Source organism: Calidris pugnax, unplaced genomic scaffold (genome assembly GCF_001431845.1).
Source record: "Calidris pugnax isolate Ruff unplaced genomic scaffold, ASM143184v1 scaffold56, whole genome shotgun sequence".
Taxonomy (NCBI): Eukaryota; Metazoa; Chordata; class Aves; order Charadriiformes; family Scolopacidae; genus Calidris; species Calidris pugnax.
The window spans coordinates 18647909-18669455 of NW_015090839.1; the positions used below are offsets into that span (position 1 = coordinate 18647909).

The 21547-nt window shown below is 40.9% G+C and overlaps 1 protein-coding gene across 2 annotated transcripts in view; it reads left to right on the plus strand.

Annotated features, from left to right (window-relative positions):
- The first annotated feature begins 4724 nt into the window (after positions 1-4724).
- The window catches only part of RBM25 (RNA binding motif protein 25), a 33569-nt gene continuing 16746 nt past the window's right edge, over positions 4725-21547 (plus strand). For both annotated transcript variants that reach the window (XM_014941708.1, XM_014941709.1), the window contains exons 1-7: positions 4725-4887; positions 11250-11370; positions 14971-15020; positions 16447-16617; positions 16943-17000; positions 18271-18431; positions 20955-21137. In XM_014941708.1, the coding sequence (XP_014797194.1) occupies positions 11265-11370; positions 14971-15020; positions 16447-16617; positions 16943-17000; positions 18271-18431; positions 20955-21137 (729 nt within the window). In that variant the 5' untranslated portion in view covers positions 4725-4887; positions 11250-11264. The remainder of the gene's footprint in view (positions 4888-11249; positions 11371-14970; positions 15021-16446; positions 16618-16942; positions 17001-18270; positions 18432-20954; positions 21138-21547) is intronic.

A 21547-nucleotide genomic window follows, 5' to 3' on the forward strand; every position in this document is an offset into this window, starting at 1 on the left:
GGAAGGCGGGCGGGCCTGTGGGCCAGCCCAGGTAGACGGCTCCCAGCCGGTGTTTTGAGGGATGAAGCTCGTAGGGAAACTCTTTCCTTCCACCTTCCAGAGAGCGACCAAGCGGCCTCCAGGCCTGGCTCATGAGCAGGTCACGGTGCTTGCCCAAGAGTGAGCAAGGTGCCCAGCGTGCCTGTCTCAACAAGGAGTGCCAGTAGCTGCTGTAATTAGCGCACTTTTGTGTTTTTTTGTGACGGTTGCTACCACCAGTGGGTGAACTGCCGCTGTTTCTTTAGCTGGAAGAGGCTACAGATCCGACGTAGAGGCACACAACTGCCGAAAACTGGCAGATTTGCAGTCAGAAACTGGAGGTGTGGACACGGGCGGTGGATGCAGAGGGAGACGGTCAAAGGAGCCCCACGGTGAGGAAGCAACCCCAGCCAGCAAGGGCTCCAGTCAGCTTTTGGCTCATGGTACTGCCTGAAAAGGGCTGCAAGAAGAGGACAAGTTGGTTTTCATTGGCTGTATGTGCGTATGAACATACACGATGTAGATAATATGCAAAAATATTTTTGTTGCGGCATAGCCAGTACACAAGCAGTTTCTCTTCTGAAGTAACCAGAGTTTTGGGCTGGATGCTTGGCTCAAATGCTAATGGTTACCTAATTCGAGGCAGGTGATGCAGCTGTTTCACTTCAGTGGGCTTTACGTGCTGGGAACCGTGGGATGTGCCATCATATTTGGGCCCCTGGTTTGGTTGTATACAAATAACTTTGAGAGGGAGCCATATTACATCTCTGGATATCCATGTAGACGGCAGTGGCAGCAAGTTTACCTTTTATAAGGTGAAGTATCATCATTACACAAAACCATGTCAGCAGGTCCAATTCCATGAAAATGAGGCATCACCAGTGCTCCTAACACTAGGAGTGACCAAGGCCCTGTCAGAATTCAAGTGCATTGCTGAAGTGCTTTTGTTCTACTAGATTCTACTATATATATCTGTGTAACTAGACATATATGTGATTTATTTCTCTTCTATGCAGTTTAGTGATGATGAATGACTGAAGATTGGCACAGTAACTATCTTCCCTATTGTTTCATACTGTCACGATAACGTATTTTCACTAGTTTGCAGAAACGATTACTCAAAAAGATTAACTAGACTGACATCTATGGGAATAAACTTTTGCTGAGCCAAATCTCTTCAGAGTGAAAAGTTTCTGGATAGCGTATATATTTAATGCATAGGAAGTAGAAACTTTGAAATCTCACAGTGCTATTCATGGGGAGCCAAGGAATCAAATCAATGAGAGTTTGGCATCTTGGGGACCTTACTCTAAGTATTTAGACTGGCGATGTGATAGAGGCAACGATTAAAGGGTATGAGGAAGGGAAGACAAAATGTAATTATTCTTTTTGTGGTATTGAAAAACGTACGCTTGAAGGCTACTTGTAGTTAAAATATTACAAAATGTATAAAGTTGTGGTAGTTATTACTTTCTGCATAAAGCGTAACCTTTCACCTCCCATTGTTTGTTACTTCTCTTGGAAAAAGTGTAGCACTGCTCCTCCTGGCACAGGAAACGTATGCAGTATTTCTGTATGTGGTCCAAGCTGTCTTCCCCTGTCACACCCAAGTCTTAGGGACTTGTTCATGTTTTTTCCCCTGCTTCTTATGAATTTCCTTATTTACTACATGCATACTTACAGCATTTAAATGTAGATTTAATTTCTGTTTTAAATGCCCTGCTTAAAACCACAACTTTGTTATATGTCAAAAATCAATTCTACCTGCTCCTTGAATACAAGTTTTACTGATATCCATGGGAGTAACATAGCGTATACTGAAGAGAGAGAAACCTATGTTGGATAGAGCACATAGGCAGTAAGGATCCAGGATCCCCATAATTAGTCTCAGTTTTTTAAAGACTCTACTCCTTCACCACTATAATAGGTCCTTTACCCAGTGATTTTTGGAGCTGTGGACTGAACTATGTTCCACCAATACAGCATTTAAAATGTTGCATAGTCTAGAAACAATTTGGCCCCTGTACCCTGAGATGCTGCCTAGCATGTTTGGCATGATTTCTCACCCTTGAAACACAAAACAATCTGCAGACATAAAAAATACCTCTTTTCATTTTGGCCTTACTATTAAAAGCCGTCTTCTGCACTCTTCTTGATTGGGTTGAGCATGAAACTCTGGAGTCTACAGTGAGGAACTGAATGAGGTGAACTAAGACCAGTATCTGGAAGGTGGGATCTCAGTTTCACAACTGAAGGGTAACAAGATAACAAGGATAGGTTTAGGGGTGGGTAATTCTAAAATTTGGTAGTAGGAAAAATAGCAATGTGGAAGTAGCTGTTTTTACTGGATGCTTCTAATGCAGTTCTAATTCTTTTTCCTTGATTAGGAAGGATAGTGGAGACTAAGCTTCATGATTTGTACAAGGAGAGTAAATGCAGAATGGTCTGTTTCTTTCACTGAACAAAATAGACAAACCTCAAAATCAGGAAAGCCTTTGCCATGTTTCTTGTAAATAAAAGGGCTTGTTACAGCAGTACCAGTGAGTTTGGATTTCACATTTCTTTTTCAAACAGATCACAGTTTCAATCTGAGACAACAGCATAGAAACAGGAAACTCAAGATTCTTTTTATGTTCTTTCTCTTCTCGTTGGTTTTCCTGCAAGCTGCAAATTGAGTACCATGTTTACCTACATAGGTATGTTTATAAATTATTTGAAATATTAACAGCAGTCAGTATTGAATTTAGTAAATGTGTATTATTTGAAGGGGGATAAGCAGGCTGCATGGAATAAGTTGTACATAATAGGAAGCAAAAACACTGTTTCTGAAAGGGGAATGAATTGCATTCAGTCTTGAAGTATTTCCTAAATCTGCTACTACTAAAATATTTACCCTTGCACATCATCTCGTGAAGCAAGGTGATGAACAGGCCTTAGTTCCAGCTCATCTGTTGACTGTTCAGTAGCACGTATGACATCAGTCTGGTAGATTTAATCTGCTTTGCATTGAAGAAGTCAACGGTGTCTGCTTCAAATGTTTCTCTTGCCATTACAGGTGGAGTGGATTGTTTGTCCTTAGACAACAATTTTGGTCTTTTGAGTACTTTTCCTTAAGCAGTGTATATAAACAGTGGAAAATATAATATAGAAAGATTGGTTTTCCCTAGCTGATCCGAAGTGTTTTAGACAGTTTTGTGCACATATGTTGTGGTCTACGTCATAATCAGCTGTAAGACCACTTTCCTTCCATTCGCAGTCACTTCCTCTTTCCATTTGCCTTGGCTTGCCATCATGGTGGCAACTACAGCAATTACTGTCTCGCATGTAACGTTGGGGGGAATTGTACATCTTAAATTGTCTTTTAATGTAGTCTAAATGCTAGAAGTAGTTCAGGAAAAATACCAGTTGTAGACCATGGCTAGACCCAACTGCTTTATAGCAGAGTCACATCTTTTTGCTGACCATATGGCTGCCCAAAATATTGGCATTTGCTCTTTTTGCTCTGTAAATCCCTAGTTTTTTCAGCAGAATTACAGCCTTCCGTGAAAGCCCGATTCATCCTGGGCTGAATCAAAAGCAGCGTGGCCAGCAGGTCAAGGGAGGTGATTCTGCCCCTCTGCTCCATGCTGGTGAGACCTCAGCTGGAGTACTGCATCCAGACCTGGAGCCCCCAACGTAAGACAGACATAGATCTGTCAGAGTGAGTCCAGAGGAGGGCCGTGAAGGTGATCAGGGGGCTGGAGAACTTCTTTTATGAAGACAGGCTGAGAGAGTTAGGGTTGTTCAGCCTGCAGAAGGCTCTAGGGAGATTTTATTGCAGCCTTCCAGTACCTGAAGGGGGCCTACAGGAGAGATGGGGAGGGACTCCATCAGGGAGTGTAGCGATAGGACGAGGAGTAATGGTTTTAAGCTGAAAGAGGGAAGTTTTAAACTAGATATAAGGAGAATATCTATGGTCAGAGAGGTGAAACACTAGAACAGGTTTCCCAGAGAGGTGGTAGATGCCCAGTCCCAGGAAACACTCCATGTCATGTTGGACGGGCCTCTGAACAACCTGATCTCGTTGAAGATGTCCCAGCTTGTACACTGCAGGGGGCTGCTGGGCTAGATGACCTTTAAAGGTCCCTTCCAACCCAAACTATTTCACGATTCTGTATCTTTCCATCTCCTGACCACAAGACTGCTTTTTGTTTTAAGCATCCTGGACCCTTAGAATTTGCGAACCGCAGCTAAAAGACGTGTTGGCTCCTTCTTACCAGCCTGTGAGAAGCAACAGGCGTCCTTCCCGCACCTACCGCTGTCCCAGCCGGGTGGCGGCTCAGCCCGCCCCGGGAGCGCGGCGCTGGCAACGGCACCGGGAGAGGAGTCGGCGTTACCCCACAGCGGGAGGCTTTCCCGGGCCTCCAACCGCCCGCCCCCCGGGAGCCCCCGGCGCCTGTGTTTGACCTCAAAATGGCGAATCCCGGGCTGGGTCAAGGCACCGCACCGCCCGCCCCCACCAAAGATGGCGGCGGCCCGGAGGCCTTTCTTCCTCCCTCTGTTGCCCTTCTAGCCGCTGCCGCTCTATGGTTGAGCGCCTTGTTGCCTGAGCGCGGAGCTGGGCGGGGGGCGCTCTGGCAAGGGCCGCCTCTATGGTGGCGCGGCGCGGTGCAGGTCGGGCCGCTGACGGAAGGGGCGGGTCACATGACCCCGCGCAGCGCGGCGGTGGCGGCGGCTCGGCGCGGTGTGTTCGCGGCCTAGTGGCTCCCGGGGGCCTCCCAGCCGGGCCTCAGGCGGCCGAGCGGCGTCCTCCCGCTCCATCCCCGACCCCCGCGGCTCGGAGGGGCCGCGGCGGCGCTCTGGACGTGGCTCCTGCTCTGCGGCGAAGGGGTGAGAAGCGAAGGGATGAGAAGGGGGTAGGGAAGGCGGCGGCGGCGCTTCAGCTGCCCGTTGAGAGGAGGCGCGGATGAGGCCGCACCCTGGGCCGTGGCGGGCGCCGGCGGCTTCTTGACGGGCCGCGGGGAGGCGGCGTGGGCCTGCTGTCGGGGCGGGAGGGGGGAGCGGCCTCGGGGAGGCGCTCGCGGGAGAGCGGCGGCGGGGGCCGGCGGCTTCCTCTCCCGCTCGGGAGGCGTGGGAGTCCCTTCCGCCTCCCGCGGGCGGCTGGGCGGAAGGCGAGAGGAGCCCATCGCACCTTCGGGAGCAGGCCCTGCGCCTCTCGGGTGGGAGCGGGCGAGCCCGGGGCGGAGCGGGCGTTTGTTTGCCGGCGGCCGAAACCGCTCTCCGGCCTGGTCCGGGCCGCCCTGGCCGCGGGTGGGATTTTTGGTTTTCCACGTCGAGGAAGCGGGTCGGGGCAGGAGTCGGTTTTCGGCGGTATCGCGGCGGGGAAGTGAATGTCCTTAGTGTGGGCTGGGGTAGTCATCTTAAAAGACGCGTTGTGAATAAAAGAATCGGAGCGATTCATCCGTTTTAGCAGCAGTTGTGCTGTGTGTATCGGCGTGTTTCTCTCGTGATGTCGTTTCCCTTGATAGAAAAAGACCTTTGTCTGCCTGAAGGAAAAGGGGGGGTGTGTGTGTTTAAATACAGCGAGCATCCCGAGCACAGCTAACTTTTTTTTTTTGATAGTAGGTCTTCAAGATTTCACTTCCTGTAAGCCCATTTAAGTTGTATAGTTCACGGTCTGTTCAGGGTAAAATACGTGCACACGGATTTTTAGTACTTTTTTTTTGTGGGGCAGGAAAGCATTGCTTCGGGTACTGCAACAGCATTTATGGAAGGTGGTCCACAACAAATTCTAAGAAGGAAGAACAAGACAGTTTCTTACTTCCCTTGTAAAGGAGTGGCATTGTACGTAGTGCTTCAGTTTTCTCTGTTTCTGTCTCTTGAGTGCCTATTCACATAAATGTTGTAATGGCACAGCTGTGTTTTTTGTTTTGGGAAGAATTCATTGCAAAGTGAGAGTGGAGAGTCACTTAATTGACTGAGTAGGGCTTTACCTGGGCTCAGGGACACAGAATTAGGAGCTCAATCAAAGGCCTTAAAATTCTGGTGACGTGCTTGACGGAGCCCTAGTTAAAGGGCTTTCGGACTGAGGCTTTGGTTTGGATGAGCACATTGCCTTTTGGGATGCAACCTATTCCATGGCAGCTAGTGAACACTTTCTAGAGCACGTCTGAAAAACAGGCTTGAGCAAATACTAGTTTTGCTAATTCAGAAATAAATATACTTAGAAAATCTGTTTTTTCTCTCCCTGTGTCTGTTGTGTTTGATGCGTTGCTTATCTTGGGGGTAATTTTGGAGAAAACTTTAGGGCTATATGAGAGAGTGGATGGTTTGACTGAGAGAATAATTTGTCTTAATTTTTTTTTTTTATGGAGTTGTTGGGGTTGTTGTTTTTTTTTTTGAGAAGCAATAATATAAACAGCATCTCCAATGGGTGACAAACTATGGGGTTAGTTGTTTTTGTAATGGAATCACTTAAAATTCTGTACATCACGTAGGGACTGATGTAAAGCCTATGTGATAGTGCTGACTATAAGTGGTTGATTTACTGCATGTTTTCTGCAGTTTTTTCTGAAAATACTTTTGTTGCTCAGCTTCACCCATCATATAATAAAAAATGTTTAAAATACCTTATCATAAATTTGAGGAAATTATTATTTGCTCTCTGTTGCTGCCTGGGTATTGCAATTAGAATCAAAAGCCAAAACATTGTACAATTCTTAATAAGAATTACTCTAATTCTTAAAAAACATTAGAAATATTTTTGTGTGAAAATTTTTTTGTAGAGATATTTCAGTGAAACATAACATGGATATACAAAACACACTAATTCTGTTTTTGCATTGGCTTCAGGATTCTTCCAGTTAATTTTAACTTTGTTTAGTGTAACAACAGCTCAACAGTAGGTATTGTAACTTTGTTTCAGGGGGAACTTAACTGTTTTGAAAATGGTTAAAATGTTTTGTAGGCTTTTATTTAAAAGTTATGATGTGTAAACACAGAGATACTAAAGAGATTAAATCTGTGACACTGGTAGAGCTATGACACTACCCTGAGTAGGTGATACAATTGTCAGTTTAAACTGCATTAGTTACTAGGGATTTTTAATAAACTTACATTCTGTTTATGACATCTCTTCACCATTTTATTTAAAAAAAAAATTAAAGAATACTATGATTTTTTTAAAAAATCCATTAATGGTGCAGCCAGACCAGTACAATCTTCTCCTAGTCAGTCCCCTCTTATTGGGACTTCTGTGAGTCGGAGATAATAAAGAACAATGGGGCAGTGGTGTCTGAGTGATGGTGACCCTTGTTTCATAGTAATTCTGAGTTCTGTGTGGTCTCAAACACCTGAGACCAGCGTGCCACCAGGCCAGCCCTGTGTGTGTGTTTAGTTGTGTGCCAGAACTAGTGCATTTCTAACAGACAGAGCTCCGGCCCAGCAGGGATAGCACCGAGTCAGAATTAACAAGTCTCTGTGGATTTTACCAAACCTTAGAGCCCTGTGGGTGTTCCTGCACTCTTGGCCACCGAGTTTCAGAAGATTGGTGCAGCTGCATGGCATTTGGTTCCACCAGGACTTATTAACTCAGCAAAGCTGTGTATGAAAGCAACCAAACTCCTTCTAGGCCAAAGTTGAAACTGGAATATTATGGCAGTGTTTGTGTAGCACTTGCTTTAGTTAATAGCTCAAGCTGGATTTGAGCTGGGTCTGCTTAGAGTAAGCTTATATGTTTTGCCATCCATGACATCATTAATCTGCAGTTTACAAAAATTGCCCAAGGCTAGTAAAGTGTGCACCTGTGTTACTGTGTTAACTTGGATCAGGGATGTGCTTTTGAAGGAAGTCTTGTGGTCATTGTCACTTGGGAAGCCTTTTTTTTTCACATTGTTTTTCACTATTCCAGTGAATTAAATTAATTCATTTCGGAGGAAAATATATTGAAGAATGCACTCTTACCTGCAAATGGGCATTTATTCCGATGGGATGGACCTCCCCAAAATGTGTAGTGTGGACATTAGGGTCTCAGCTCCATCTGTTTTAACAGACCTGCTCTTGTTGTACTGCCCGGCTTGCTGGCACGGATGTAGTCTAAATTGACTACACTTTGAGTCGGAGACCTGACACAAATCCGTCATTGGATGGTTTAAAGATGTCATTATTTCAGTATTTTGAATGGTATCAGGCCAGATGCTCACTGCTTTTATTACCCTTGCGTCTTTCTGACCACTTTGACATTCACGCAGATCAGTCTTTTGCTCAAAGAGCTGCTGGATAAAAGGCAGCTATCAACAATGTTGCTTGCCCCCAGTTTCACTTGTGTTGATACTTTCATAAGTCAGCTGAGGTTTTAAAAATATTTCAAGCTGTTTAATTCCTTATTTACACATTTGAATATATTGGCAAAACTTGAACATCTCCATATACAATACTGAGACCACAGTAAATATATGAGGCACTGATCACTGAACTGTACTGGCAGGGTAGTAGGACAGTCTGCAGAGAAGGCCAAAATATTGTTCCTTAGATTTCTGGAGACCTCTGGAGACCTTCAAAACCCGCCTGGACACATTCCTGTGCAACCTGCTCTAGGTGGATCTGCTTTGGCAGGGAGGTTGAACTAGATGATCTCCAGAAGTCCCTTCCAACCCCATATCATTCTGTGATTTCTACAAGAGTATTCTACCTAGAGCCAACTTAGCATCTCTTAACTTTCCATGCTTACCCCTTGTTTTGTAGTTGCTTATAAATTTAATATCATAGGCCCATCTGACTGTTGGAAGAGTATGTTCCTTGTGTGTTCTCTAGCTGCTGACAGAAAAAATGTGCTACACTGTTCTAGTCATTGTAGCATCTTGGCTGCTGCAAGCTACTGGATACATCTTCTCTCGTCTGGGTCTCTCACCTCTCCAGTGAGCAGTTTCAATCTTGGTATTTGTTGATCCTCACAGTTTTCATAACGGAAACAGAATTAATCTGTTCTCTCTGCTGGTTTCACATTGGTAGTTACATGTAGTAGTGAGACCAAGGCTTTCTTAATTCTGGTGTTGATCTTCAGTGTCAAAGACAGCAGAGGTGCTGGGGTTGGTCTGTTCAACAATGAAGTCAGTAACAGGGCAGCTTTCTAGCTGCTGTGAAAATAACTGTACAAATACGGAAAAAATAAGAACAGAGTGCTTCAGGTAAAATGGATTGTTGAAGCCCTACAGGTAAAAATGTGTTTCACATCCGACTAGAAGATTGAAAGGCTAAATTTTGATCCTTTCTTACTATCTGCTGCCTTCTTTTATGCAGTAACAAATTACTTCGCTGACTGCTAAACCTTTGCTTTTTAATTTAAATTTAAAAAAACCTGACAACAACAACTTTGCCTGTGTGCATATGTAACATCCATGGAGTAGAGTAGGTTTCAGCATCCAAGAACTGTGTCACCTCTTAATCAGTTTTGTTTCAGCTTCTCCAAAATGGTGTCTCAGATAAAATGCTTTTTAGCATGAGAGAAGGAACTGCACCTACAGGCAGCCTGGAAAATTACTTCCTCAGTTGTTCTTCTTTTGTTTAACAGACCATTCTTCAATGTCTTGTGGACCTCAGATTGTGTAATGCTATTGCAGCCTGTTTAGAACCATCTCAAACGCAATAGCTTATTGCTGTACCATCCTGCCTCAAAACAGCTGTGAATTTTGTCCAATTGCTTATCAGCTTGCAATATAGGTAAATACTTGAGAGCCTTAAAGATCTTTAATTTTCTGCCTTTCCTGGTACCCTTGGGGTTTTGGTGAAAAAGTTTCAAATAGTGATATCAAGGTGGATAAGGGAGTTCTGTTCCCTTCCATAGCACCCAAGTTTCAGATTCTAGAGGAATGTTAGCTGATGTGCACATAGTCTGAAGAGACAATAAACAATATTCTTCCAAATAAAATATTTTATCAGTACACCTTTGCTGCTTTTTGTTTTTTGCCCATTCAGTTTTAAAAATTCAAGAGTGGCAGAAAGGAAGTGTGATTTTAGGGATAGGGATTTTAAGGGGGGTTACGTTTATTATATTGTATAAAGTAATATTGATTGAACTGTTGGAGGAATGCTTGCATTTACTGTCTTGTTTCTTCTATCAAGAGTGTTTATCTTTTTCCCTGGTGAGATGCTGATGAATGCCCTTTGGGGCCAATTAATGAATGCCATCATCACAAACCTCTTGTAATTGATGTAGTTGTAAATGTGTCTTTGGGTGAATTATGCTATAGGGTTGAATATGTGTTTCTTGTACTAGAATAAGTAAGTTCTGATGTTCAAAGATATCACCAAATACATTTGGGGTTCCCTTTCATACTCTCTAGCCCACTATATACATTTATCTCTCATAGTTGTTTCCAGACTGGGAATAAAGTTTTGCTGCATGATTCTCTTATTGGTTTTTTCAGAACTGAGGGCCAACCTTTCTTTGAAGACTTGATCGTGTAAAGTTGCTGAGATAATACTGGAAGCAAGAATACATGTCTCATCAGTTGTGTTAAGAGCAATCTTGAGATTTTATTTATTATTTGGTGATGTTCATTACAGTGTCAGTAATATGCACGTAACAATTAACATCTGAATAGCAAATAATGTTAAAACAATCTTTTCACGGTAGCATATTGACTCTCAGCTCATGGGCTATCGTCCAAGTTGAGCTCTTGAAAATGGGTGAACTGGGAAGTTAAAAATAGATCGGAGAACCCTCTTCCAAGTTTTTAACTAAGTGCTGAATTTGGGGATCTCCCCAGTATTGTCTTAAATACAATATCTGTCAGTGCTGAACATGGGGATGTCCCAGTTCTTTCTCTCCTCTTCTTCCACAGTTGTATTTTGTGTGATCATGTGTGCGATCATTTTTTGTACAAGAGAACTACTTGCCTTATTGAAAAGTATATTGCAAGATTACTTTTGTTTTCAGATATGGCAAAAGATAGCTTTATTTTAAAGAAACTGTATAAACTATAATAAGCTGTTTATTCATAGTCCTTGTAAACCATTGGTATGAGGAGTTGGATATAGTTTCGTTTTTCACTTTGTTCTGAACAGCTTTCCTGGAAGTGCTGCTTTTCATTGTGAAGGAAGACTTCTACTGCATTTGTAACTTAATGAAAAAAGTTTGTATTGAATGTCCACATGAAGATTTAAAATCATTATGGACACATTATTTGCACTGCTTTTGTAATTCATATTCGGGAACTGACTGGTATAAGTTTTCCTTTCTATCTTTTTGACAGATTGTGACTGGAAGAATGTCTTTTCCACCTCATTTGAATCGCCCTCCTATGGGAATCCCAACACTTCCCCCCGGGATCCCACCTCCACAGTTTCCTGGCTTTCCTCCACCTGTACCTCCTGGTAAGTTATGTTAGTATATGGAAATGTTGTAGAAATAAATTACTTTTTATTATTCTTAACTGTATTATTTACAAAAGTTACTGGCTCTTAACCTATTTCAATAATTCTGATTTGTGTACATTGCAGCTGAGTTTCTAGATCATGTCATATGAGCAAGCTTCTTTTGGTTTACCAAAAGCTGCTTACTTCTGACCAGAAATCAAACCATTAGAGATAATACCAGACTTTGTCTTGGACCTTTTTTTCAAGACAGAAGCTAGGTGGTGATTTTTGTTAATGTGAGGTATTCTAAGAGCCACTGTTTTGACAGTTGACTGTGATTTTTCAATTCCTCTTAAATAAGCTGTTGTGGTGTGAAAATATAGGAGTAGCTTTCAGAGAATGTCCAACTTCTTGTGTTGTTTTTCTCCAATTTTTTATAAGTCCTGTTTTATTTTATTGTGCTTCTTACATACTTCCCTCCACACATCTTGCAAACTTACTATTATGTTCCCCATTCACTCTAATCTTCCCGAAATTAATCCCATCTTCATCTGTAAAAGCAGCCTCTGTTTTTTGTCTTGAGACTTTTAATTCTTTGGTCTGGAATGACCTTCTTTCTGTATGTTGCCAGTATAGATAACAATTAGATAACAATGACTAGAGGCAGGAGACCACAGAGCTAGTGGGAGAGTGGAATACTTCAGAGAATTATCTCTTGAAAATTCATCACAAGGGCTGCAGAAAATAACTCCTGTCTATATGGTCTGGGGCTGCGTTGAGCACAAGTGTTTTGTAGACAATAAAAGCATTCAAAAACCAGATGGCTGAACTCAGGACTAGTTTGTACACGTCCATTCATCAGGCTAATCCTTTACTTGCATTAATTTTTCTAACCTTTTTTTCCCTGAGATCCATGAGATGTTATCTCATCAAGGCAGAGCGCTTGATCAGGTAGCACTCTAACATCAAAATTTCAGGTTAAATTTTAAAACCATACGTCTTATCTTTACTAGCTCCAGTTTATGTATACTAGTGTGAAGAACAGATACTTTTAAAAGTAACTTTCTGAATAATATTTTTAAATGCTTGTTTCTGCTCTGAACACTTGCTTCTTAATATGTGCGACAAAGATCTTTTTGTTCTCTTACTGTGTTTGACTTTTTATATAAATGATGTTTCAGTATTAGTAATCCAAACAGTATGTAGAGTGGAGGTGCCTGGTATTAAGCAATAATTAAATTATTCTCTGCACACTAGAAGCATGATTTCCTTACCTGTGTAGATAACATATTTTGACATGTAGAGGACATGAATCTCATTTCTTACAAAAACATATCAGTAGAGTTGAAAATGCTGAAAATGGCACAGTGATTTTATGAAAGTCTACTCTGAAATTATTCCATATGTAAGATCACAATTTTAGTGGCTTATAATATTATCTTTAGCTATTTGCCCAAAACTTCATATTCTAGTTATCTTACTCAGCTTATAATTTTTTTTAAAGTTTTAGCTAGAGCAGTTTGCTCGTGTCAGAATAAAGTTAGGAAAAATATTTTGCTTTGCTTAAAAATAAGGCTGTTAAAAGAAGTTCTAGTGTTTCCATCTCTAAGGGTGGAAAATTTGATAGGGAGGTGATTCTGATAATTACTGTTCATTTATAAGAAATGCTGTAGTGGGTAAGACCTGCAGTCCATATAGCCTGATGCATTGTCTGGGCAGTGGCATACAAGGTGGTGTGTTTAGGGTAGGTGTGTATACCTTTCTCCTTTCTGAGTCTGTTACCTCATAAAACTATAGTATCAGGGATGTTACAGAAAATGATATTTCATTATTCCTTTATCTTTTTCTGGATCTGTCATTCATGAACATTTTGATAGTTTTTGAACCTGCTGGTACTGTCCATCTCCACTGACTCCTCTTGCACCAAATTTAAGAAGTTCATTAACCACGGTATAAAGTGCTGCTTTCTTATGTCTGTCTTTAAGCTCATTGACTATTTAGTGTCCCCCTCCTGCCCCAGCTCTGATGTGAGAGTTGAGTGAGTTGCCTTTTGTAGTTTTGCACCCCTCAGTCGTGTTCCATGCCTTGCAAACCCCCACACTTCAGGAGTCTCAGAATGTAGTCTTTCCTAGTAAAGCACCTGCTTCAACATGTAAGTCATATAGTTGCTCCTCTAAGGCTGAGTCTTGTACTTGGGTTGCAGAGACCAGGTGTGTGGGCAGTAGTCAAGGTATAGGTACACCAGGTTTTTGTGTAGGAGCAAAATGAGGCCTATATTTGCTGATGATGCCCAACATTTTAGTGGATTTTTTTTTTTTTTTTTGGTTCTGCTGAGCATTGGGCTGACAGTTTCAGAGAACTGTCAGTGATAACATAAGTATCTCTACTGAGTGGTACCTTTAGCATCCCAAGGTCAGCATCATGATAATTGTAGTTATAATAGTTAGAGGGCTGCACAACCAGAGTCTTGTCTTGGAGTAGTTCCTCCAGTCTATGAGATGCCACGGTGCATTAAAACTGAGATCAATCCACCTTTTGATTCTCTGAACCATTTGGAGGGATAGGAGGCAGTATGACTTTATTATGAAGGTACTGAGGAAGAGCACTGAGTGATGGAGAAGGTAAATGATGGAATCAAAGCAAAACCGGAGTGGATGAGGAGAAAGCTGGAGGGGGTGTCTGAGAAGGAGTGCTGTTTCAGGAACAAGTGCTGGAGAAAGCGGGGGAACAAGTCTAGGAACAGTAGGTTGCTGAAGTTTGGTTAGGATTTTATGAATACAGCAGTAAGAGAGATGGAGAAGGGAAGGATCAAAAGGGAAGGGTTGATTGAGAGTGAAAGACAAGAATGAAAAAAGAGATCTAGGATCCCTAGAGGGTGTTTCTCTGAAGAAAATGAGATTAACTTCATTGTTCTTTACTCTCAAGGTCTTTACTGACCAGCAAATAGTTTTGAAATCCATTCACTTAATGTCTTTAATCTCCTCTAGCAGCTGGCGTGGAAAGATAAACAGCCTTTGTTATGGTCAGATATTGCCTCATATACTTAAAGCTACTAGTGAATTTAGTAGTGGGAAAGAGGGTATTGCATGGTTTCACCTGATAAAATATTGTTTTAAATTAAGTTTTAGAGACTGCCAAGTCAAGTATTCAGCAGGTAGGGAGCTTCTGGATCAAGGTTTTCTATGCCACCTTTATCAGGCTATTCCATAACTAGTACCATGAAGCCTGGTAGCATTCTCAATGGGACCTCATCCCGAAACTGAATGCAGAATCAATTGTGCTGTGAAATTGAGCAAGTCAAACTTCAGCTGCTTTTGGTCTTCATTTATGAAATTCCCTGCTTCATTCATCACTTGGTTATCTTCTAGAACAATACTGTGGTTTGAATGTGCTTTGAATATAGATGATAATATGATAAAAGCAACCAGGATGCACGTGGTATGTTACTGTACTCAGGCTGTGCTTGAATGTTTAAGGAATTCCTGGTATTCAGTTCTGTGAAATTCTTATTTGGCCAAAATTGCTGTCTGGTTTATCAATCATGTCTGTGATCAGTTTGTTTGTATTCATCAGTAATCTCAACAGGGCAGATGAATATTAATGTCTTGTCTTTCTCAGGGACCCCTATGATTCCTGTACCAATGGGCATTATGGCTCCTGCTCCGACTGTAAGTACTAGAGTGGGGATGAGGGGGTAACGAAATAAAACAGAGAGTAATACCTAATAGATGTCAACAGTATTTTTGTTTTGCTCTATTCCATCAGAATTCATACTATGTAAGGAAATGTTTCACTTTAAATGCAACTATTATGCAAATACTATGCTAATTTCTGACCTAGACAAAGTTTGAAGTAATGTCTGGGGCTGCTAGCTGCAAAGGTGAAGCAGTTACTGTTCTTGCAAGAAGACGTACTTCTGTTAAATACAATGATTTTTGCTTTGCCTTCTGGTCGTGCATGGTCTTCCTATACAGTAGAGTTAGATTCCAGGTCTTTTGCTTTTGAGCTTGTTGGCCTAACAGAGTGCTCTGGGGACATTGCCTCTTCCATGTTTATAAGGCCATCAAGCAGCACTGCTGAGTTGGCCAGAAGATGTGTGTTGACAAGGTTACAAACAAGCTCTCTTTCCCCATGTTGCAGGGGAAGGAATAGTTGCATGTAATATTCATCTATGGAAGAGAATATGAGAAGAAGGGTCTCGTTGTTTGTCTTACTCATTTCTAGTTGGAAGGGAGGTTTATGATTTATGGGGTGGAAAAAGGCGCTCTTTAAAATACGAAGATTACTACTTGGCTTCAAGGTGAATTACCATGTCTATGATTTTGCATAAATGAAATCTCCCTAAAATACTGTTATTATCTGTTAGTGGAGGATATGCTCATAGTAACTGATGTATTTAAGACAAAGATACTGGAACAAACGCATTATTTCATTTTTAGATTGATTTTTTTATTAAGTGACACTTCTAGAAGGGTGTTCAAGAAGCGGGATTCAGTGCAAATGTACTATTAAGTCTCAGGTGGAAGGAGAGAGGTGCAGCAAAATGGAACAGGTGATCGTGCCTGTCTCTCTATAGTTTATTTTACAAATGTTTGCTCTTTAGCCCAAAGAGGCTTCGAGTTGTGTATTGATTAAATACAACAGTAGCGTTTATTCACTCTCTGAAAGCTTTAAGACCTGTCATGTATCCATTGAAGTCTTTTGAGTCAGTTACTTTTCTATTTGTAGCTTGCTTTTTTGCACTGTTAAGTACTTCAATTTCCAGTGACTCAAATGCTGCAAATTAATTATTTGTAGAAGAAATAATACCTAATGTTACTGTATGGTCACCTTGAGACTTTCCAGTAGACGTGTTCAGGTACACGTTTTTTTTTTCTGTCTGTCTTTGCCAGAAAATAGCAGTCTCTTTTGTGTTGTATAAAACTTTAAAGCCTGAACCACTTAATAGTGTCTCACTTCATAAGCCCAACTAAGGTTCATATGAAAATTTAATTTAAAAATACATGTGTATCCCCAACTCCTTCATCTTGCAGATTTAAATAAAAAACCCCACAAGCCAACATTTTATTTTACACCCTTTCCTCCTCTTTCTAGGTGTTAGTTCCTACCACAGTGTCTATGGTTGGAAAACATTTGGGAGCCAGAAAAGATCATCCTGGCTTAAAGAATAAAGAAAATGATGAAAACAGTGGTCCCACTACCACTGTTTTTGTAGGCAACATTTCTGAGAAGGCCTCGGACATGCTCATACGGCAGCTTCTAGCAGTAAGTACATTGCATGGCTTGTTAAATTTTATCCCTGGCTGCTGAATGAAGTAATGTCCCACGAGCAGTGGATTGAAACTAAAACCAGAGTTTAGTCCCACTCACTGGAAGAGCAGTCCATTACACTGGAGTTTAAAGTCAGTGAGTGAAGAGTACAGTTTTTTTTAAGCTGTAGGTGTAGATTTAAGCTATGTAGTGAACACAGACATTTTATTTTTAGTAGTCTTTATCCTTTTTACATGTCATCTTTTGCCAAAAGTGGTTAAGTTTTTGTAATGTTTTGAACATAATAACATTTAATTAATAATATTTATCTTCAATGCAGAAATGTGGCTTGGTTTTGAGTTGGAAGAGAGTACAAGGGGCATCTGGAAAACTTCAAGGTAATTGTTCATACTTCTAAAATCTCTAGTCAGACTCTTGTTTTTATTACCTGGCAGCTTGTCAAATGTCTGACACATTGTTTTTCTATTAAAATGTGTTGCTAATACATTTTAAGGTATTGTATACAATAGTTAATTGCTAAATACTTCCTTTTAAAAGGCTAGTATTTTCTATCCTTGGAATCAAGACAGAATGAGAAGAATAACATTGAGAAAGTTTAAATGGGACAATATCTTGGGGGCCTAATTTTGCTCACCTTTTTGTTCTGAGACTGAATCAGAAGTTTATAGACTATAACTGAGAAAAGTTTACCTCCAAAGGGGCACATTTGCAACACTGTTAGCAGTCTCTTCCATCACTAGGTATGATTCTTGTGTGTTAAGGAAGTTCTCCTGATGTAAAATTTATCTTCCTTCCCTATTGTCAAATTGAACTGATTTGTTTTTTCCTGTGACCTTTCTTCAGTGGACACAGGAAATAATTTTGGTTACTATTTTTTGCTGTTAGTGGTTTCATATTTTCTCTAGGTTGGGGTGGTGGGTTTTTTTGTTTTGTTGTGGTGGGTTTTTTTTTTACATTTTTTAAGATGTAATTCAGTTTCTTCAGCTTTCTTATATATCATACTTCATTTATTTTGCTTTCATAAAGTGGTTTTCTCATTTACAATTTTCTGTAACTGTTGTGAAGAATCTAATTTGAAATACCCTTCCCTCTAGGTTAACAATGAGCTGTTGACTGATGTCCTTGGTCTTCAGACAATTAATTGCAAATCCACCTGAGACACATCTTCATATAGATTGCATCCCTTAGTTAAGACAGACAAGTCAAAAGCTTTACAAACCCAATCACGGAATCATAGAATAGTTTGGGTTGGAAGGGACCTTTAAAGGTCATCTAGTCCAATGTGCCTGCAATGAGCAGGGACATCTTCCTCTAGATGACGTTGCTCAGAGCCCTGTCCAACTTGGCCTTGAATGTTTTCAGGGATGGGGCATCTACAATGTATGTATTGCCTTCACCTTACTCACTGGACTTTCAGTTATAACAAAGACTAATGCAGTCAATGATCTTTCTAACTTTTTACGGTGCTTCTGGCTTTGAAAAAAGGGGTGCCTTTGTTCCAAGTTTATTGATTCACAGAATTGTCAGAGTTGGAAGGAACCTCTAGGGATCATCTAGTCCAACTCCCCTGCTAACATTTTCTTACACAAAGTAAACTACATGAAACGTTTTAACACTTTGACTTTTCATTTCAATCATCCATTTCAGCCTTTGGATTTTGTGAGTACAAAGAACCAGAATCCACACTACGAGCACTGAGGCTACTCCATGACCTCCAGATTGGAGAGAAGAAGCTGCTAGTCAAAGTTGATGCAAAGACAAAGGCTCAGCTAGATGAATGGAAAGCAAAGAAAAAGGCTTCTAATGGGGTATGTATATATGTTACTTGTGTTACTCTGGCAGGAGGGCAATGTAACATACTTGCTAGATCAGACTGTGAGTGTGTCTCTTAGTTTCTGTTCTTCTCTTTGTCCTTAATTTGTTTTAGAATTTTGCTAGAGTCACATTAACAAGTCTGAAGATGTGTTGAAAGGCAGCGAAGTGTAAGCTCTTAATTCACAAGGATTCAAACTTACCTGTGAGCTACTACTGAATGTCTAGAATTAATTCTGGAAATCATTCTAAAGTGTAGTAATACGTGCTACACCTTACAATTCTGTTGCTTCATTTTTGTCTGGAAACTCTTGAAAGTATATAAACTATAGAAGTAATTCTTACTTTGTCAGAGTCTGCAAATCAGCTGTCTGAGGAGAATTGGAGGTTTTTTCCCTTCACAGATGATGGTCTAGAACAAATTAATGAAAAGAAAATAAACTGTATCATCTATTGAATGATCTATTATCAGGCCATGGGCAGTTTACAGAAATTTAGTAGATGGGGAAGTTGGTTTTGTACCATTCCTTTCTAGAGCTAAGGATCTGTTTTGGAATAATTGCAGATATTTGATATGCTAAATTCTTGTGAGATACAAAGATACTTAACTGACAAATTTGTGCTAAAATGAATTTTATCTATTTCTTAGCTAAAATAACATATTTCACATCAGAATCAAGTTGTTGGGCTTGGTCTTGGTCTCTAACTGTTTTAAAGTTCTGCATAGACCTTAAGATAGTACTTGTTTTCTGTAAAATGGAAGTGAGAACAGGCTCTTGTTCAGAAAACTGAAAATACTAATCCCACTGTAGCAGATATATTTTTAAAATTCTAATTTGGAATTGTTTGTAAAGGTATGTAAAATACAGTGAGAACACAGATACTTTCATTTTATTTCACCAGAACTAGAGGCACAGTGGTGACTTGAAGTACTTGACACATTTTAGGCTGTGTGCAGGATTAAATGCGATGGCTCAGTAAAGCAGAGTGCTACCTTCATGGGTTTTGAATGGACTAATGTACTAGCTGTTAACCTGGGTAAACCTTTGATTTGACTGTCCCTTCCATTCCATACTTCCTGGTTTCCTGTTGGCATCACCAATAATACTGTGCTTCACAGCTGATACTGTAAACAAGCTTCAAGTACCCATAGAGTTCTTGTACGTCTCTCTCATGAATTTTGTTTTCTGTGAGCTCCTGTTGGTTACAATCAGTCCTGGGGGGGATTGATTGTAATAAAGCAGAGGGTACTATTAGTGGCTTTGGTGAAGACAACAGCATGTGCTGGTTCTATTGAACTGTAGAGTGAGATTAGTTCCAAATGTGTGGGCTTTTTTGGTTGTGGTGGTGCAAAGAAAGTCTGTGAATTGCCCGGGAATATTGATGAAGCGTAATGTAATCTTACTGCTTGCAATTCCTTTCATGCCATCATTAGTGTGCTGGTGCCACTCAGATCCAAAAGTTGCAACTTTTTTCATTAATCTTTTTTATTAAGAAATGAAATGTGTACAGTACAGCACAATTCCTTATAGAGACCAAGCAAACTTTTATCTGATTAGCTCCTCTCCCTGATCACTACTTCTCCCTGGGCCTCTTCGATTCCACTCCCTGTCACTGCCTTCTAGCTCTTTGCAGCCTGTTCCTCCTTGGCCTGGCAGCCTCTTCAGCTCCAACTGAATCCTCCCTTCCCCCTCATTCTTAGCTGCTGCTCCATCAGACCCTTCCCTCCCCCTCACTCCACCCACCACCTATCGCTTGACGGGATACCCAGCTGGATTCTCAGGTGAGATTCCATTTTTCTAAAAGATAGAGGGGATGGAGAGGTGGGCTGCCTTGCTCGGTGCGGAGATCATTGCTCTACCCTTTTGTGTAACATCTAGTGAAATACACTTCTTTGTGTGTTCCCTTTCCTCCCCACAAGGTGAAAAAGGGCAAAAAAAGATGAGGAACTACAAAGCAGTTGATGAACAATAATAAGAAAATGTTTGCTGTGCAAGGAATGTTTTCCCTAACAATGTTTCTTTAATATAGTTCTCTTATAATAAGTTGCAGCTTGAAAGTTGTAGGTAGACATTTTTATTGCATGGCACTTACGTAGAAGGCTTTGAGGAACTGCTGTTGAAGTGACTTGAATTTCTGGAGGATACAAGGCAGAAACTTTTGAGCAAGAGCTGGATTATAGTGATTGCCTTTCTCTTTGCGTGCGCTCTTTTCCTGTCTGCCACCTTAATCACCATTTATCTGTTCTATTACACAGTCCTACACTTGCTCTCTGCAGCCATTCACTTGTAAAACTATATGGTCTCTACAGTATTGCCAGTGTGACGAGATCTCACTACAATAATGCAATTGATAACTACTTGTAGGTGGTTTGGTTTTTGTGGGTTTTTTTGAGGTTGTTTTTTTTTTTTAGTAAATGCTATAGGAGCATGAATGAGATGATCAAAGGTGAAATTCTGAAATAAAACTAATATTATTCTCAAGTTGTTGATTCCTGTTACTTTGCCATTTTTCCTTAGAACTCCCGACCAGAGACGACAAACGATGACGATGAAGCACTGGATGAGGAAACGAAGAGAAGAGATCAGATAATTAAAGGGGCCATTGAAGTCTTAATTCGAGAATATTCCAGCGAGCTCAATGCCCCCTCCCAGGAATCTGACTCTCACCCCAGGAAGAAGAAAAAGGAAAAGAAGGAGGACGTATGTGTTTTGATTTTGGACAAAACAGATTTTTTTCTTCAACTCACCTTTATATAATGGCCAAACCTTGTGCAAATACTTTAAACCTAAACTTCTGATGAGAAAACAAATCAACAAGCATTGATGGCAGCTGCAGTTTTCACTTTTTTAAGCTGAAAGCTAGTCAGTTATAGACACCATCCCTTCAGGGTGGTTTAGGCATCTAAGTACTTAGACTTCTTGGAACAACAGGTTTGAATCTGGGCAGGATTGAACTGAATTTAGTGCAGTTTAATCTGTATGTGCATGTAGGTTTTTTTCAGATGAGAACTTAAAAAAACAACTGTAAAGAGTTCCTGCATACCGTCTTACTTCATTGAAAGATGCCAGGGCGCTTTTACAATGGCAGGAATTTGCTCTGGTAGTTTTTG